The sequence below is a fragment of the Neofelis nebulosa genome, chromosome 6, assembly GCF_028018385.1.
Source record: "Neofelis nebulosa isolate mNeoNeb1 chromosome 6, mNeoNeb1.pri, whole genome shotgun sequence".
Classification (NCBI taxonomy): domain Eukaryota; kingdom Metazoa; phylum Chordata; class Mammalia; order Carnivora; family Felidae; genus Neofelis; species Neofelis nebulosa.
Window position 1 is genome coordinate 100,876,837 of NC_080787.1, and position 13,245 is coordinate 100,890,081.

The 13,245-nt window shown below is 35.6% G+C and overlaps 1 protein-coding gene across 1 annotated transcript in view; it reads right to left on the minus strand.

The window, feature by feature from the left end:
* The window catches only part of SEC63 (SEC63 homolog, protein translocation regulator), a 79,284-nt gene that overhangs the window by 45,629 nt on the left and 20,410 nt on the right, over positions 1–13,245 (minus strand). Inside the window, exons 3-6 of the mRNA XM_058734878.1 lie at positions 10,962–11,076; positions 9,344–9,456; positions 1,284–1,345; positions 417–475 (exon numbers count right to left, since the gene is read on the minus strand). Coding sequence (XP_058590861.1) covers positions 417–475; positions 1,284–1,345; positions 9,344–9,456; positions 10,962–11,076 — 349 coding nt within the window. The remainder of the gene's footprint in view (positions 1–416; positions 476–1,283; positions 1,346–9,343; positions 9,457–10,961; positions 11,077–13,245) is intronic.

Genomic DNA, 13,245 nt, shown 5'->3' on the forward strand with positions numbered 1-13,245 from the left:
TATATATCATTAATTTAACATATATTAACATTAATTTCACCTGGGTAAATGTGAAATGAAGGATAATTTAAATTTTGAGCACTACTTAGGATAGATACCATATAAAACCATAGTTCCCCAAACCAAGGAAATGACCCAACCTGAAACTACCTTCAAAAGAAATCACCACAGCTTTAAGGTTTTAAAACAACATTTAGAACACACTGCCCTTCCTCTGAAGAAAAACAAGCAAAAAAAAATCCATACCGCCCCAAACAACAACCTAATAATGGGAACCAATTCTTTTCTTTATTATATAAAAAGTTTTCATAATACACAGTTAAATTAAAGACAGCATAACAGTACTTTGATATAGCTCTCTATAGTACTATGATATATCTAGCACATTATAATGTGTCCTATTTACATGTACTCACCAAAATTGAGTTTTTCTGGTCAACTATCCAAGCTGGCAGGGCAATTCCAAAGCTTGTGGCTAAAATAGGAAGAGTATTTCTGAAGAATCTGCACTTCCAATTTTATTTTTTTATTTTATTTTTTTTTTTAATTTTTTTTTTCAACGTTTTTTATTTATTTTTGGGACAGAGAGAGACAGAGCATGAACGGGGGAGGGGCAGAGAGAGAGGGAGACACAGAATCGGAAACAGGCTCCAGGCTCCGAGCCATCAGCCCAGAGCCTGACGCGGGGCTCGAACTCACGGACCGAGAGATCGTGACCTGGCTGAAGTCGGACGCTTAACCGACTGCGCCACCCAGGCACCCCAATTTTATTTATTTATATTTCAAAATTCTGTACCCCAACCCTTCCCCCCCCAAAAAAAAAAATCTTTCAGAAAGATTATATTATGTGTGTTCCCATTACAGAAAAGTCGATGGATTTTTCCAGAAGTGGGGGCAGGGGGGACTCGACCAAAGTATATGAATTTATATGTCATTATGTAAACACTATGAATATATGATAAAATGTTTAAAGTCAATAAAGAAAAACATTGTTTTCATCCAACTTTTATCAACTGCTAATTGGAAATGAATGACAATGATCACTCTTCTCATCAGACCAATCTGAGTTTTATCTTTCAAACTGGCTGCTAGAAAGAAAAATAAAAATTAGCTAAAGGAAACTCAATTTACATTATCTATTTAACTCCTTGAGGTTATAATTTTCCTATTCACAAACTAAGAATCAAAATATTCCTTTCAATCTATTAATATTTTCACTTAAATACACAAACACACACACACACACTATACCACTAGTAATTTTTTATTATTATTTACCACACCTTGAGGGCCATCTGGATTTCCAAACTCTTCCCAGTTTTTCCGGGACTCTTCATCAGTTAAACTAGCATTAAGAACAAAATTGCAAAATTAGAAAACCACATCTGCAAAGTACGCACATATACAAACTCTAGTAATGAACCAACTCATTTCTTATAGATATTAATTTCAGGAAATCAAGAAAAGCCTCTCTGAAATCAGATAAAAAGAAAGAGAAGAAAGCAAGGAATTCTACATTAAAGAAAATGCTAACTATTGAGACTTTAGAGAAATTCCTGGTTGGCCTGTGGGTTCTGAAGTTTTGCCAGTTCAAGTTGGAAGATAAAACTTTAGAAATTTTCTAAGCAAGCAGGGAGGATTACAGGGACTTTTTTCTTATATCCTTATACATTTTCCAAAATTTCTTCAATGAGCTTTGCTTATACTTTAATAATATATACCTACTTATAAACCCACTACAAATTAATAATAATCCCTCCAAAACTGTACCACATTCTCAAAAGAAAAAAATGAACACCTGGGAAATTCCAATGCTACAGAAAAGGTCATTTTGCATTGTGCTGAGGTCACAATTTTCTCCTAAAACAAATGCCAGAAGGACTAGGGAAAAACCTGCTGAAACAATGCTTTTCTAATCCAGCAATATAAAAGTGACAGAGTGATTTAAAAAAAAATTTTTTTAATGTTTATTTACTTTTTGAGAGAGAGAGAGAGAGAGAGAGAGAGAGAGAGAGAGAGAGAGAATGAGAGCGAGCATAAACTGCGAAGGGGCAAAGAGAGACGGAGACACAAAATCCAAAGCAGGCTCCAGGCTCTGAGCTGGCGGCACAGAGCCCAACACCAGGCTCAAACTCCCAAACCATGAGATCATAACCTGAGCCAAAGTCAGACATTTAACCGAGTCACCCAGGCGCCCCCAGAGTGATTTTTTTAACACCTAAAAAGAAATATAACCTTTGACCTGGGCAGTGGTCCAAGGCACAAAATGAGAGTGGTTTTATTTCAGATCCCAAAATAGATATTAAAAAAAAAACACTGAAAGAAATTTTCAATTCCTTCAAAAACTTTACGTTGTTAAGGAGACAAGGCAGACACACACAAAAATGACCAGTAAGATCGTAAGAAAGGCATTTTTGAAGTCCATGCGGCAAAAGATTATGTTTATGTCCAAATCTAATTTTAACAGTATTTCTATTTCCCAGAACATATGCACATAGGATACAATGTAGTTTTCTATTCAACAAAGCTCCACAGTAAGAGACAGAATGCAGAAGTACCTTTAAAAAAACAGCAACAATTTTCAAAGAGTTCAATTTTTTTTCACCTAAACCATAATTTCTATCTTTTATTATTATTTTTTTTTTTTTTTAGGTAAGCTCTACACCCAATGTATGGGCTTGAACCCATAACCCTGAGATCAAGAGTTGTATGTTCTACCAAATGAGCCAGCCAGGTGCCCCATTTTTGTTTTTTTTTAATTGAAGTATAGTTGACACACAATGTTACATTAGTTTCAGGTATACAAGATAGTGATCTGACAAGTTTATCCGTTATGCTATGCTCACCACTAACATAGCTACCATCTGTCACTACACAATGCTATTATAATACCATTGACTATATTCTCTATGTTGTACCCTTTATTCCTTCTATAGACTTCTTCTTAGACTATTATCTATAAACTTACTCTTTCTATAACTGTAAGTCTGTATCTCCCACTCCCCTTCACCCATTTTGCCCATTCTTCCATCCCATTCCCCTCTGGCAACCTGTTTGTTCTCTGTATTAATGGGTCTGTTTCTGCCTTTTGGTTATTCCTTTGCTTTGTTTTTTAAGTCCTACATATAAGTGAAATCATATGATATCTGCCTTTCTCTTTAGCATAATACCCTCTAGATCCAGGTCCATCCATGTTGTCACAAATGGCAAGATCACATTCTTTTTTATAGCTGAATAATATTCCATTGTATAAATGAATACCACATCTTCATCTATTCATCTATCAATGGATACTGAGTTGCTTCTATACCTCGGCTCTTATAAATAATACTGCAATAAACATAGGAGTGCTTGTATCTTTCTGAATGAATGTCTTTGCTTTCTATGGGTAAAAATCCAGTAATGGAATTACTGGATCATATGGTACTTCTACTTTTACTTTTTTGAGGATGCTCCATACCAGTTTCTGTAGTGGCCGTACCAATTAACATCCCCACCAACAGTGCACAAGGATTTCTTTTTCTTTACATCCTTGCCAATACTTGTTATTTCTTGTCTTTTTTATTTTAGCCATTTTGACAGGTCTAAGGCATTACCTCATTGTGGTTCTGATTTGCATCTGCCTGATGACTAGTACTGCTGAGCATATTTTCATGCATCGGTTGCCCATCTATATATATTCCTTGAGAAAGTATCTATTAAGGTCCTTTGCCCATTTTTTAAAAATCATATTGTTAGGTTTTTTTGGTGTTGAGTTGCTAAGTTCTTTATATATTTTGGATATTAACCCCTTATTGAAGATATCATTTGCAAATATCTTCTCTCATTCAATAGGGTGCCATTTTATTGGTTTCCTCTGCTGTGCAAAAGCTTTTTATTTTGGTGTAGTCCCAATAGTTCATTTTTGCTTGTCTCCCTTGCCTTATGATTTTAATATTTTTTTCTAAGTAAGTTCCATGTCCAATGTGGGGCTTCAGCTCATGACCATGAAAGCAAGAGTTGAATGCTCTGAGCGAGCCAGGTGCCCCTGCCTTATGATCTTCATCTAGAAAGACTGCTATGGTGGATGTCCAAGAAATTAGTGCCTATGTTCTTCTAAGTGTTTTACGGTTTCAGATATCATAATTACATTTTTGATCTATTCTGAGTTTATTTCTGTGTATGAAGTAAGAAAGTGGTCCAGTTCCATTCTCTTGCATGTAACTGTCTAGTTTTCCCAGCACCATTTACTGAAATGACTGTCTCTCCCCAGAGTATATTCTTGCCTCCTTTGTCATAGATTAAATGACCATATAAACGCAGGTTTATTTCTGGGCTCTCTATTTTGTTCCATTAATCTATGTTTCTATTTTTGGGCCACTCCTATACAGTTTAATTACTACAGCTCTGTAGTATAGCTTGAAATCTGGAATTGTTATACCTCCAGCTTTGTTCTTCTTTCTCAAGATTGCTTTGGCTATTCAGGGTCTTTTGTGGTTCCATACAAATTTCAGAATTATTTGTTCTAGTTCTGTTGGTATTTTGATAGGGATTGCATGGAATCTGTAGATTGCTTTGGGTAATACAGACATTTTAACAATATTAATTCTTCCAACCCATGAGCATAAAATATCCTTCCATTTGGTTGTGTCATCTTTAATTTCTTTCATCAGTATTTTATAGTTTCCAGAGTATAGATTTTTCACCTCCTTAAATTTATTTCCAAGTATTTTATTCTTTTTGATATAATTGTAAATGGAACCGTTTTCTTAAATTCTCTTTCTGCTACTTCATTATTAGTGTGTAAAAATGCAACTGATTTCTAGGTACTAATTTTGTATCCTGCAACTTTACTGAAGTCATTTATTACTTTTAATAGCTTTTTAGAGATCTTTAGGGTTTTCTTTTTTCTTTTAATTTTTTTAAATTTTTTTAACGCTTATTTTTGAGAGAGAGAGAGGCAGAGAGAGAAGAGAGAGAGAAGAGAGAGAGAGAGAGAGAGAGAGAGAGAGAGAGAGAGAGAGAGAGAGAGAGAGACTGCCAGTGGGGGAGGGGCAGAGAGAGAGAGAGACAGACAGACAGACAGACAGACACAGAATCCAAAGCAGGCCCCAGGCTCTGAGCTGTCAGCACAGTGTCCGACACGGAGCATGAACCCACGAGCTGTGAGATCATGACCTGAGCCAAAGTCAGACGCTCAACCCACTAAGCCACCCAGGCGCCCCTTTTTAATGTTTATTTTTGAGAAGGAGAGAGACAGAGTGTAAGCAGGGGAAGGACAGAGAAATAGAGAGGGAGACACAGAATCCCAAGCAGGCTCCAGGCTCTGAGTTGTCAGCACAGAGCCCAACACGGGGCTTGAACTTGGGAACAGCAAGATAATGACCTGAGCCAAAGTCAGACACGTGTAACCAACTGAGCCACCCTAGGGTTTTCTATGTACAGTATCATGCCATGTACAGATGATGACAATTTAACTTCTTCCTTACCAACAGGGATGTCTTTTACTTCATTTTCTTTTCTGATTGCTGTGGCCAGCACTTCTAGTACTATGTTGAATAAAACATGGTGACACTGGACATCCTAGTCTTATTCCTGCTCAGTTTTTCACCTTTGACTTTGATGTTAGCTCTCTGTTTTTCATATATAGCTTTTATTATGTTGAGGTACGTTGCCTCTAAATCTACTTTTTTGAGAATTTTATCATAAACATATGAATTTTGTGAAATACTTTTTCTACATCTATTGAAATAAACATCTGATTTTTATTCTTCATTCTGTTAATGTGGTGTATCATACTGACTGATTTTGCAGATACTGAGCCATTCTTGCACCAGAATAAATTCTACTTGATTGTGATGAATGATCTTTTTAATGTACTGTTGAAGGTGATTTGGTAATACCTTGTTGAGAATTTTTATATCTATGTTCAACAGGGATTGCAAATATTTTTAAACTTCTCTGGTCATTTAAGGAAACAAGTACATTGACATCCTCAGTCCCTTTTTAACCATAACTCCACTTACGCTATTTGACCAAGGCCAGAGTAAAATAAAGAAGCCAACCAAAAGCACTATCAGAGAGACTGCAACTTCAGAAAGAGGGGTGCGTATGGTAGCTCTGTTTTGCTAAGGGAGGGATGTTTCTCAAAAATTGTGCCCTGGTTTCCCTGTACAACTGCCCACTCACTTAGGACTTCAGCTATTCGCCCTTCTAACCAGAATTTTTTCCCAAACAGAACTCTATCCCCTCTACTTTTCTGATGACAGCAACATAACAAACTGCTCTGTTTTCCAAACAATGCCCTCAAATTTCACAAAATAAAGCATAGTTCACATCATAGAAGCACTTGATTTTTTCAAACTGCACACACTGCTGATTACAATTCCATTAACTCATTCATTAAGCTGACTTGTACAACTGGTGTGAGACACGCACCATGTTCAATATTCAAATTAAAGGAATCATCAACTTTTAAAAAAGTTGTTAGAAAGCAACTAATTTTTGGATAGTTATTAGTGCTTTGGTAAAATACCACTTCTAAGACTTAAAGTACTTAAAAGTTATGTAATTTTAGTATAATTCATATATAATGAGCTTAAACAAGACCAATGATATTAACATAACTTTCAAAAATTCAATGAGTGTAAGGTTTCCTAAACATGATTATATATCTTAATTTTGGAGGTAGGAGTCTGTGTCATAGATTCTATTACAAATCTGATAAGATCTATAATCCTTCTGCTCTAGAAAAATGCACAGTTACAAATACACATATACTCTGTATACAGTTTCGGGGGCCCCAGATCATACAACCTAATCTAGAGAATGCTTTCATTAAATTATAGGTGAATGACCCTGAGTTGACTACGTAAAGCAAAATTACATATTCATATATAGTAACACATGAAAACACATGTTTTTAAAAATTAAAATAGCTTTAAAATAACATCTAGGGGTGCGTGGGTGGCTCAGTCAGCTGAGCATCCAACTTCAGCTCAGCTCATGATCTCACTGTTCATGGGTTCGAGCCCCAGTCAGGCTCTGTGCCGGTAGGTCGCAGCCTGGAGCCTACTTCTGATTCTGTGTCTCCCTCTCTCTCTGCCCCTCCCCTGCTCATGCTCTGTCTCTCTCTCTCTCTCAAAAATAAATAAACTTAAAAAAAATGTTCCTTTAAAATAAAGTAACCTCTATGTTGTCCACTCACTATACAGTAGGTTAAAAACAGGTTTTACAGGGCGCCTGGGTGGCGCAGTCGGTTAAGCGTCCGACTTCAGCCAGGTCACAATCTCGCGGTCCGTGAGTTCGAGCCCCGCGTCAGGCTCTGGGCTGATGGCTCGGAGCCTGGAGCCTGTTTCCGATTCTGTGTCTCCCTCTCTCTCTGCCCCTCCCCCGTTCATGCTCTGTCTCTCTCTGTCCCAAAAATAAATTTAAAAATGTTGAAAAAAAAAAAAAAAAAAATTAAAAAAAAAAAAAACAGGTTTTACACCCAAAAACCGAATCTCAACTATATGGTTATAGAAAAAACAGAAACTATGAACCAGAAAATTCAATAGTTGGTCTAACTCCTCAAAAATAACCAGAACTCCTTTTCTTTAAGTTAGAAACTGGTGTGAAGAAATAGGAATCACCCAAGCCTATTATTGTAATGGGCACATAAGGGAACAGAAAATCTCCTGAATAACCAAAGCAAATTCTAAAAAGCTTTGCAGATCAAAGCCTTTAAATGCTGCTTGAGTTATACTTGGGCTGCTAGAGTAATGCATAAAAAACAGGAACTTCAATCACTCAGAACTTGTAATTAGTAAAATGTACCTTTATCTAATTCATTTATACTTATACAAGCTACAAGATCTCAAAGTTCTGGGTCCCATAATCATTTTACTCCTTCATTTGTCTGATGGACCATCAACTATTTAAGACATTTTAAACACAAAACATTCTGTATCTTGATCAGGTAACTGAGTTAAAACCAAAAGCCATATATTATTCTTCTGTACTTTTTAGAAAAGTGACCATACATCATAAAGAGTCAGATTTCCATTAACTTGAGGACAAATTCATGAACTTAAAAATGTTACAATACCTGGGGCGCCTGGGGTGACTGAGTCAGTTAATCATCTGACTCAATTTTGGCTCAGGTCATGATCTCATGGTTGTGAGTTCGAGCCCCACATTGGGCTCTGCTCAGAGCCTGCTTGGGATTTTCTCTCTCTCCCTCTCCCTCTCTCTCTCTCTCTCTCTCTCTCTCTCTCTGTGTGTGTGTGTGTGCCCCTCCCCAGTTCGCTTGCTCTCTCTCGCTCTCAAAATAAATAAATAAACTTAAAGTAAAGTTACAATACCTGAAAACTAAATTTAAACTAAAATTAAAATTACTAAATAATCTTAGCTATCTGACTTCCTCTGGGTATCTTTAATTCTTCTGAAATTACCTGAAGACAGCAACTAAGGCACTGAAACACTTGTGCAATGAGAGTAAATGGCCGGAGACACAATGAAAAAAGGGGGAGACACCCAACTGAAAGACTGTAATCTGGAGGACATCTGCTATGCCGAAAATGTAGTATACCCTTCAGAAGCTCCTAATGGCACTGCTTTATTGCAGAATCATATTCACATATGTAACAAGCAACTCACAAAAAAGAGGGGACAGGAAACACAGTCAATAGACTTTTATTAAGCATAAAATGATTATTTCCCAAACTTCTGTAATTCACATGCCACTTTCATAGTTTGCTATTATATCTGAGTATCCTATGACTTACTTCTATTTTTAAAATCAGCTTACAAAATGATACATCACGGAGTCCTCTAAAAACAGACAATATCTTGTCCGTATTTTACTCTTTAATTCAACGCAAGAGCTATACGGGGATATGCCTATGAGTCCTGAAGAATCCAGCTGACTTTTACCTCTTGTAATATTAACACTCAAGGAAGAGCTACCTCTAATTTTATACACTCTATCCTGTTTCCCAAAAATTAAACTAGTCTTTACATAGTTTAATGAGACAGCTACGTTTCCAAAACAAGAGAAATACATCTAGCTTAATAAAAGCCTAGAAATGAAAACAAGGTGTAAGCATATCTTCTTCTAATCAGGATACTTCGAAAATAGCTCAATTAACTTACTACTTAATTTAACTAACATCACAGGGCAAAAGCACTACTTTAACTAATTTACTTAAAATTCAAGTTTAGTTAAATTAGCACTTTTGGGTTGTCATGCAGTTCCATAAAGAATAGATTCAACATATGAGGTTTTTAGCATTTCAAAGTGCCCGACAACAATTTACTATTTCATTCAAATAAAGAACTTTCTTTACCACTTCTAAAAACGTGTAATGGGTCCTATGATACTTACGCTGCATAAGCTTTTGCTATCCTCATGAACATAACTTCATCACCTCCTTTATCTGGATGATATTTAAGTGACAGCAAACGATACTGTTTCTTAATTTCTGCTACCGTTGCCCCCTGAAAGGAAAGCTTTGTTTTAGTAAAACTAAGCACAATGCTGTAAAAACATAATTCATCCCATTTTGAACTTAAAATATAAACTATTCAATATTTTCAGAGGGGCTCCTGGGTGACTCGGTTGGTTAAGTGTCCAACTTCGGCTCAGGTCATGATCTCATAGTTTGTGGGTTCAAGCGCCACATCAGGCTCTGTGCTGACAGCTCAGAGCCTGGAGGCTGCTTCGAATTCTGTGTCTCCCTCTCTCTCTGCCCCTCAACTTGCTCCCTCTCTCTCTCTCTCTCTCTCTCAAAAATAAATACTAAAAAAGTTTTTTAAAATATTTTCAGAAAGAGAAAGTGTTTTCATCCTATATACTTGTCCCTTAAATTTCATCCCATGTATTTTTAATAAAAATACACTTATTTTGTCCAATATATTTATTTTATTGAGCACCTACGTGTTGTGCAGTACGCTAGGCACCAATGATTTAAGAGTAAAACTACATAATGCCACATTGAAATACAAGGACAGTAACATTTAAATATCAAAGAATGATCACAGTAAATTAAATCTCTCTGAAGAAACCCTCAAATCAAAGATTAACTTCCCTTCTAAGAAATAATCTGAAGAATAACTGGTTTCATCTGCTTATCAATATTTTAATATTAAATACTTAAGAAGGTTACCTTAGCTGTTTCCTAATTAGACTCAATTTCTATTAATAAACTTTTCATATTAATTTTTATGGCATTAAGTTGCCCACAAATCTTTTATTAGTCTTAAAGCAAATTCTGCTTCTCCAAAACAGAAAACTAGGTATGTTTCATATTTATATTATATTATATGAACCTCTGGATCAAGCCATCTACTGAGCAAATACTAGAAGTAAAAAAAAGTGGTTTGGGGGAAAAATAGAGCACTAGATTCAGCTTGGCTGCTAAGAAGTTATGGCACTCCAGGCAAGACAAATTTTTCAGGCCTTGTTTTCTCCATTGGAAAAAAAGGCTAGAGGATCTCTAGCATTCATTTCAGTTCTAACTTTCCACTGATATATCCTAAAAGACTAATTTTCTATTGGGATCCATCAATCAAGTTCAATCAGGAAATCACCTAAAGAGTATATCCAAGGTGACAATGAAACCAGTTCTTTGTAAGACACAAAGACTTAAACACACTGCCTTAGTGTCACCTAACAAAGGGTCATAAGATTTTTATCATTCAACCAACATAAATGAACTCCTGGTTTTAACTTTGCATTAAAACAATCCTACACAAGTCTTTAAAAAATATACTAATTTCTCATCTCACTACAAATATTCTTACATTTTAGCAATTACAAACCAAGACTTACTAGAATGGCAATCAACATTTGTAGCTTAAAAAACATATATACATTAGAATAATAGATTAAATATCCAAAGTCTCATTTCTTTAGGCACAACCCAATTTCTTTTAGAATTCAGACTTACAGTATTTTCATGGGATCAATAAACTAATGTGCATTATATAAAAATACTACTTACAGGATCCAAATTTAATACTTCATAAGGATTGTATTCTTGATATTCTCGGTCTGTTTTGGAAACTTTGTATACAAGGAATAAGAACAATGCCCATCCTGCAAGCAGAACTATTTTCCTGTTTAGGAAAAAGATAAGTAAAGTATAAATAAATACATCTATATGGTTTTCTTTTAAGAGTCTATAAAGACATTATGGCAGATCAAGGCAATAAAACAATCTACAGTGTCTACACCACTGTGCTATTGAGTCAATTCTACAATCTCTAGGTTGTAAACTCCTGTTACAGCCAGAACAGTGTCTTTTTTACCTATGAATTCTCTAGAATCTAATATAGTCTTGCATCTAGAGTCTTGCATGTGATATTCCCTCAATTACTATTTGCAGAATTTTATGTGTAGAACTTAATTCAACTTACTAACTTATTGGTCTCATTATACTAGATCAAAATATATCAATACTAAGTATTCAGTAAACCATGTAATGTAAAAAAAGAGCTGCTCTTACCCTTGCAATTACACGTTTACTAAGATAAACTACAAAAAATGGGTCAATTATGCAATGATGAAGGAATAGCCTTGTTTATAACAGTAAAACTTCAGAAACAAACTAAATGTCCATTTATATAGAACTAATTAAATAAACCATTTATAGGAGACTAATTAAATAAACCAAGACACAACCAAACAATTAGCCAACACAGACATAGAAAGATGTACATATAGGTTAAAAAAGGATAAAAAACGAACATATGGTTTGGAAAAAACCTAATTTCTCCTCTCCAATATGTTTTATTTAGTAAAAATATTTAAAAGACTGATATTAGCAGTGTTGGAGAGGCTAAAGGAAAAAGGAAGACTCATACACTCTAAACTCTGAAAGAATATCTGGCAATATGGTCAAAAACCCTACAGTACACACCCTTTTAACAATCTACCTCAAGAAATTTAGAATGAAATAAACTAGAATTAAGTATACAAAGGATAAAAAACTGGTCAGATATAAATAACAGCAGAAAACAAACACAGAGATGTCCATCAATAGAGTAGTAGACAAATAAATTAACAGTATATTCATAAAGTGAAATATCATCTAGCCAATAAAGACAGTATTTGCTGTGGAAGATTATCTATTGTTAACTTTTTAAAAGAGGGACTCCTGGGTGGCTCAGTCAGTTAAGCGCAGGCTCTTGGTTTTGGCTCAGGTCAGTCTCGCAGTTTTGTGGGTTCAAGCCCCATGTTGGGCTTTGTGCTGACAGTGTAGAGTTTGCTTGGGATTCTCTCTTTTCCTCTTTCTCTGCCCCTCCCCCACTTGCACTGTCTCTGTCTCTCTCAAAATAAATAAATAAACTTAAAGAAATTTTTTTTAATTAAAAAAAAGAAAAACAGCTTTCAAAAATATATGTATTATATAATGCTATTTTTACAGATAAAAGTTTATTATAAATAAAAATATAGATGGTAAATCATCTTAATAGTGGCTACCTTTAAGTGATGAAACTGAACAATTTTTATTTTTTTTATGCCCTTTATATCAATTTGTTATGCTGAGTAGGAACTGTTAAACACATAAAATGAATCATAGGAAACCTAACCAAACAAAATTGGAGTGACCCGTTTTCAAAGACAGAAAACATTCCATGTGTTTAAGCTCACTTGGTAGAAATCTAGCTTAAATATGTTTATTTGGAATGAGACTCTATAATCAAGTTCCAACCTACCTAATGACCTTTATCACCCTTATTTAAAACAAACACAAAAAACCCATCTCCCCAAGCTCCCTAAGCTTTTCCCACCATCATGCTTTTGCTCTTGAATCTTTCTACTTAGAATTCCCATTCCCCATCTCTGCCTATCCAAACACTATTCATCCTTCCAGACTCATACCTCAAAGCAATCCTTACCTTTGCCAAGGTCATCAATGGAGAAACAGCCAAAAAGCAGCAAAAGAAGTAAAACCATGTCTCTCCCCCTCGAACTCACTGCAAGCTCCTTGAGCTGTGGACAGTATCTCACTCAGTTTTGACTAACCCCAGAGTAGCTTAAACACAGTTGGCATTCAGATGCAAATTTCTTTCTATCTGGCCAAAATAATGTTCTAATTCTTATTAAGGGCAAAATACAGTACTGCAAACGGCTTTCCACACTACCTAAACACCCAAAGACAAAGAGGATGCCCTAACTGGAACACTCTTACCTAGCTATGTAGGGAGAGGTAATTAAGAACATAGGCTCTGAGGGGCGCCTGGGTGGCGCAGTCGGTTAAGCGTCCGACTTCAGCCAGGTCA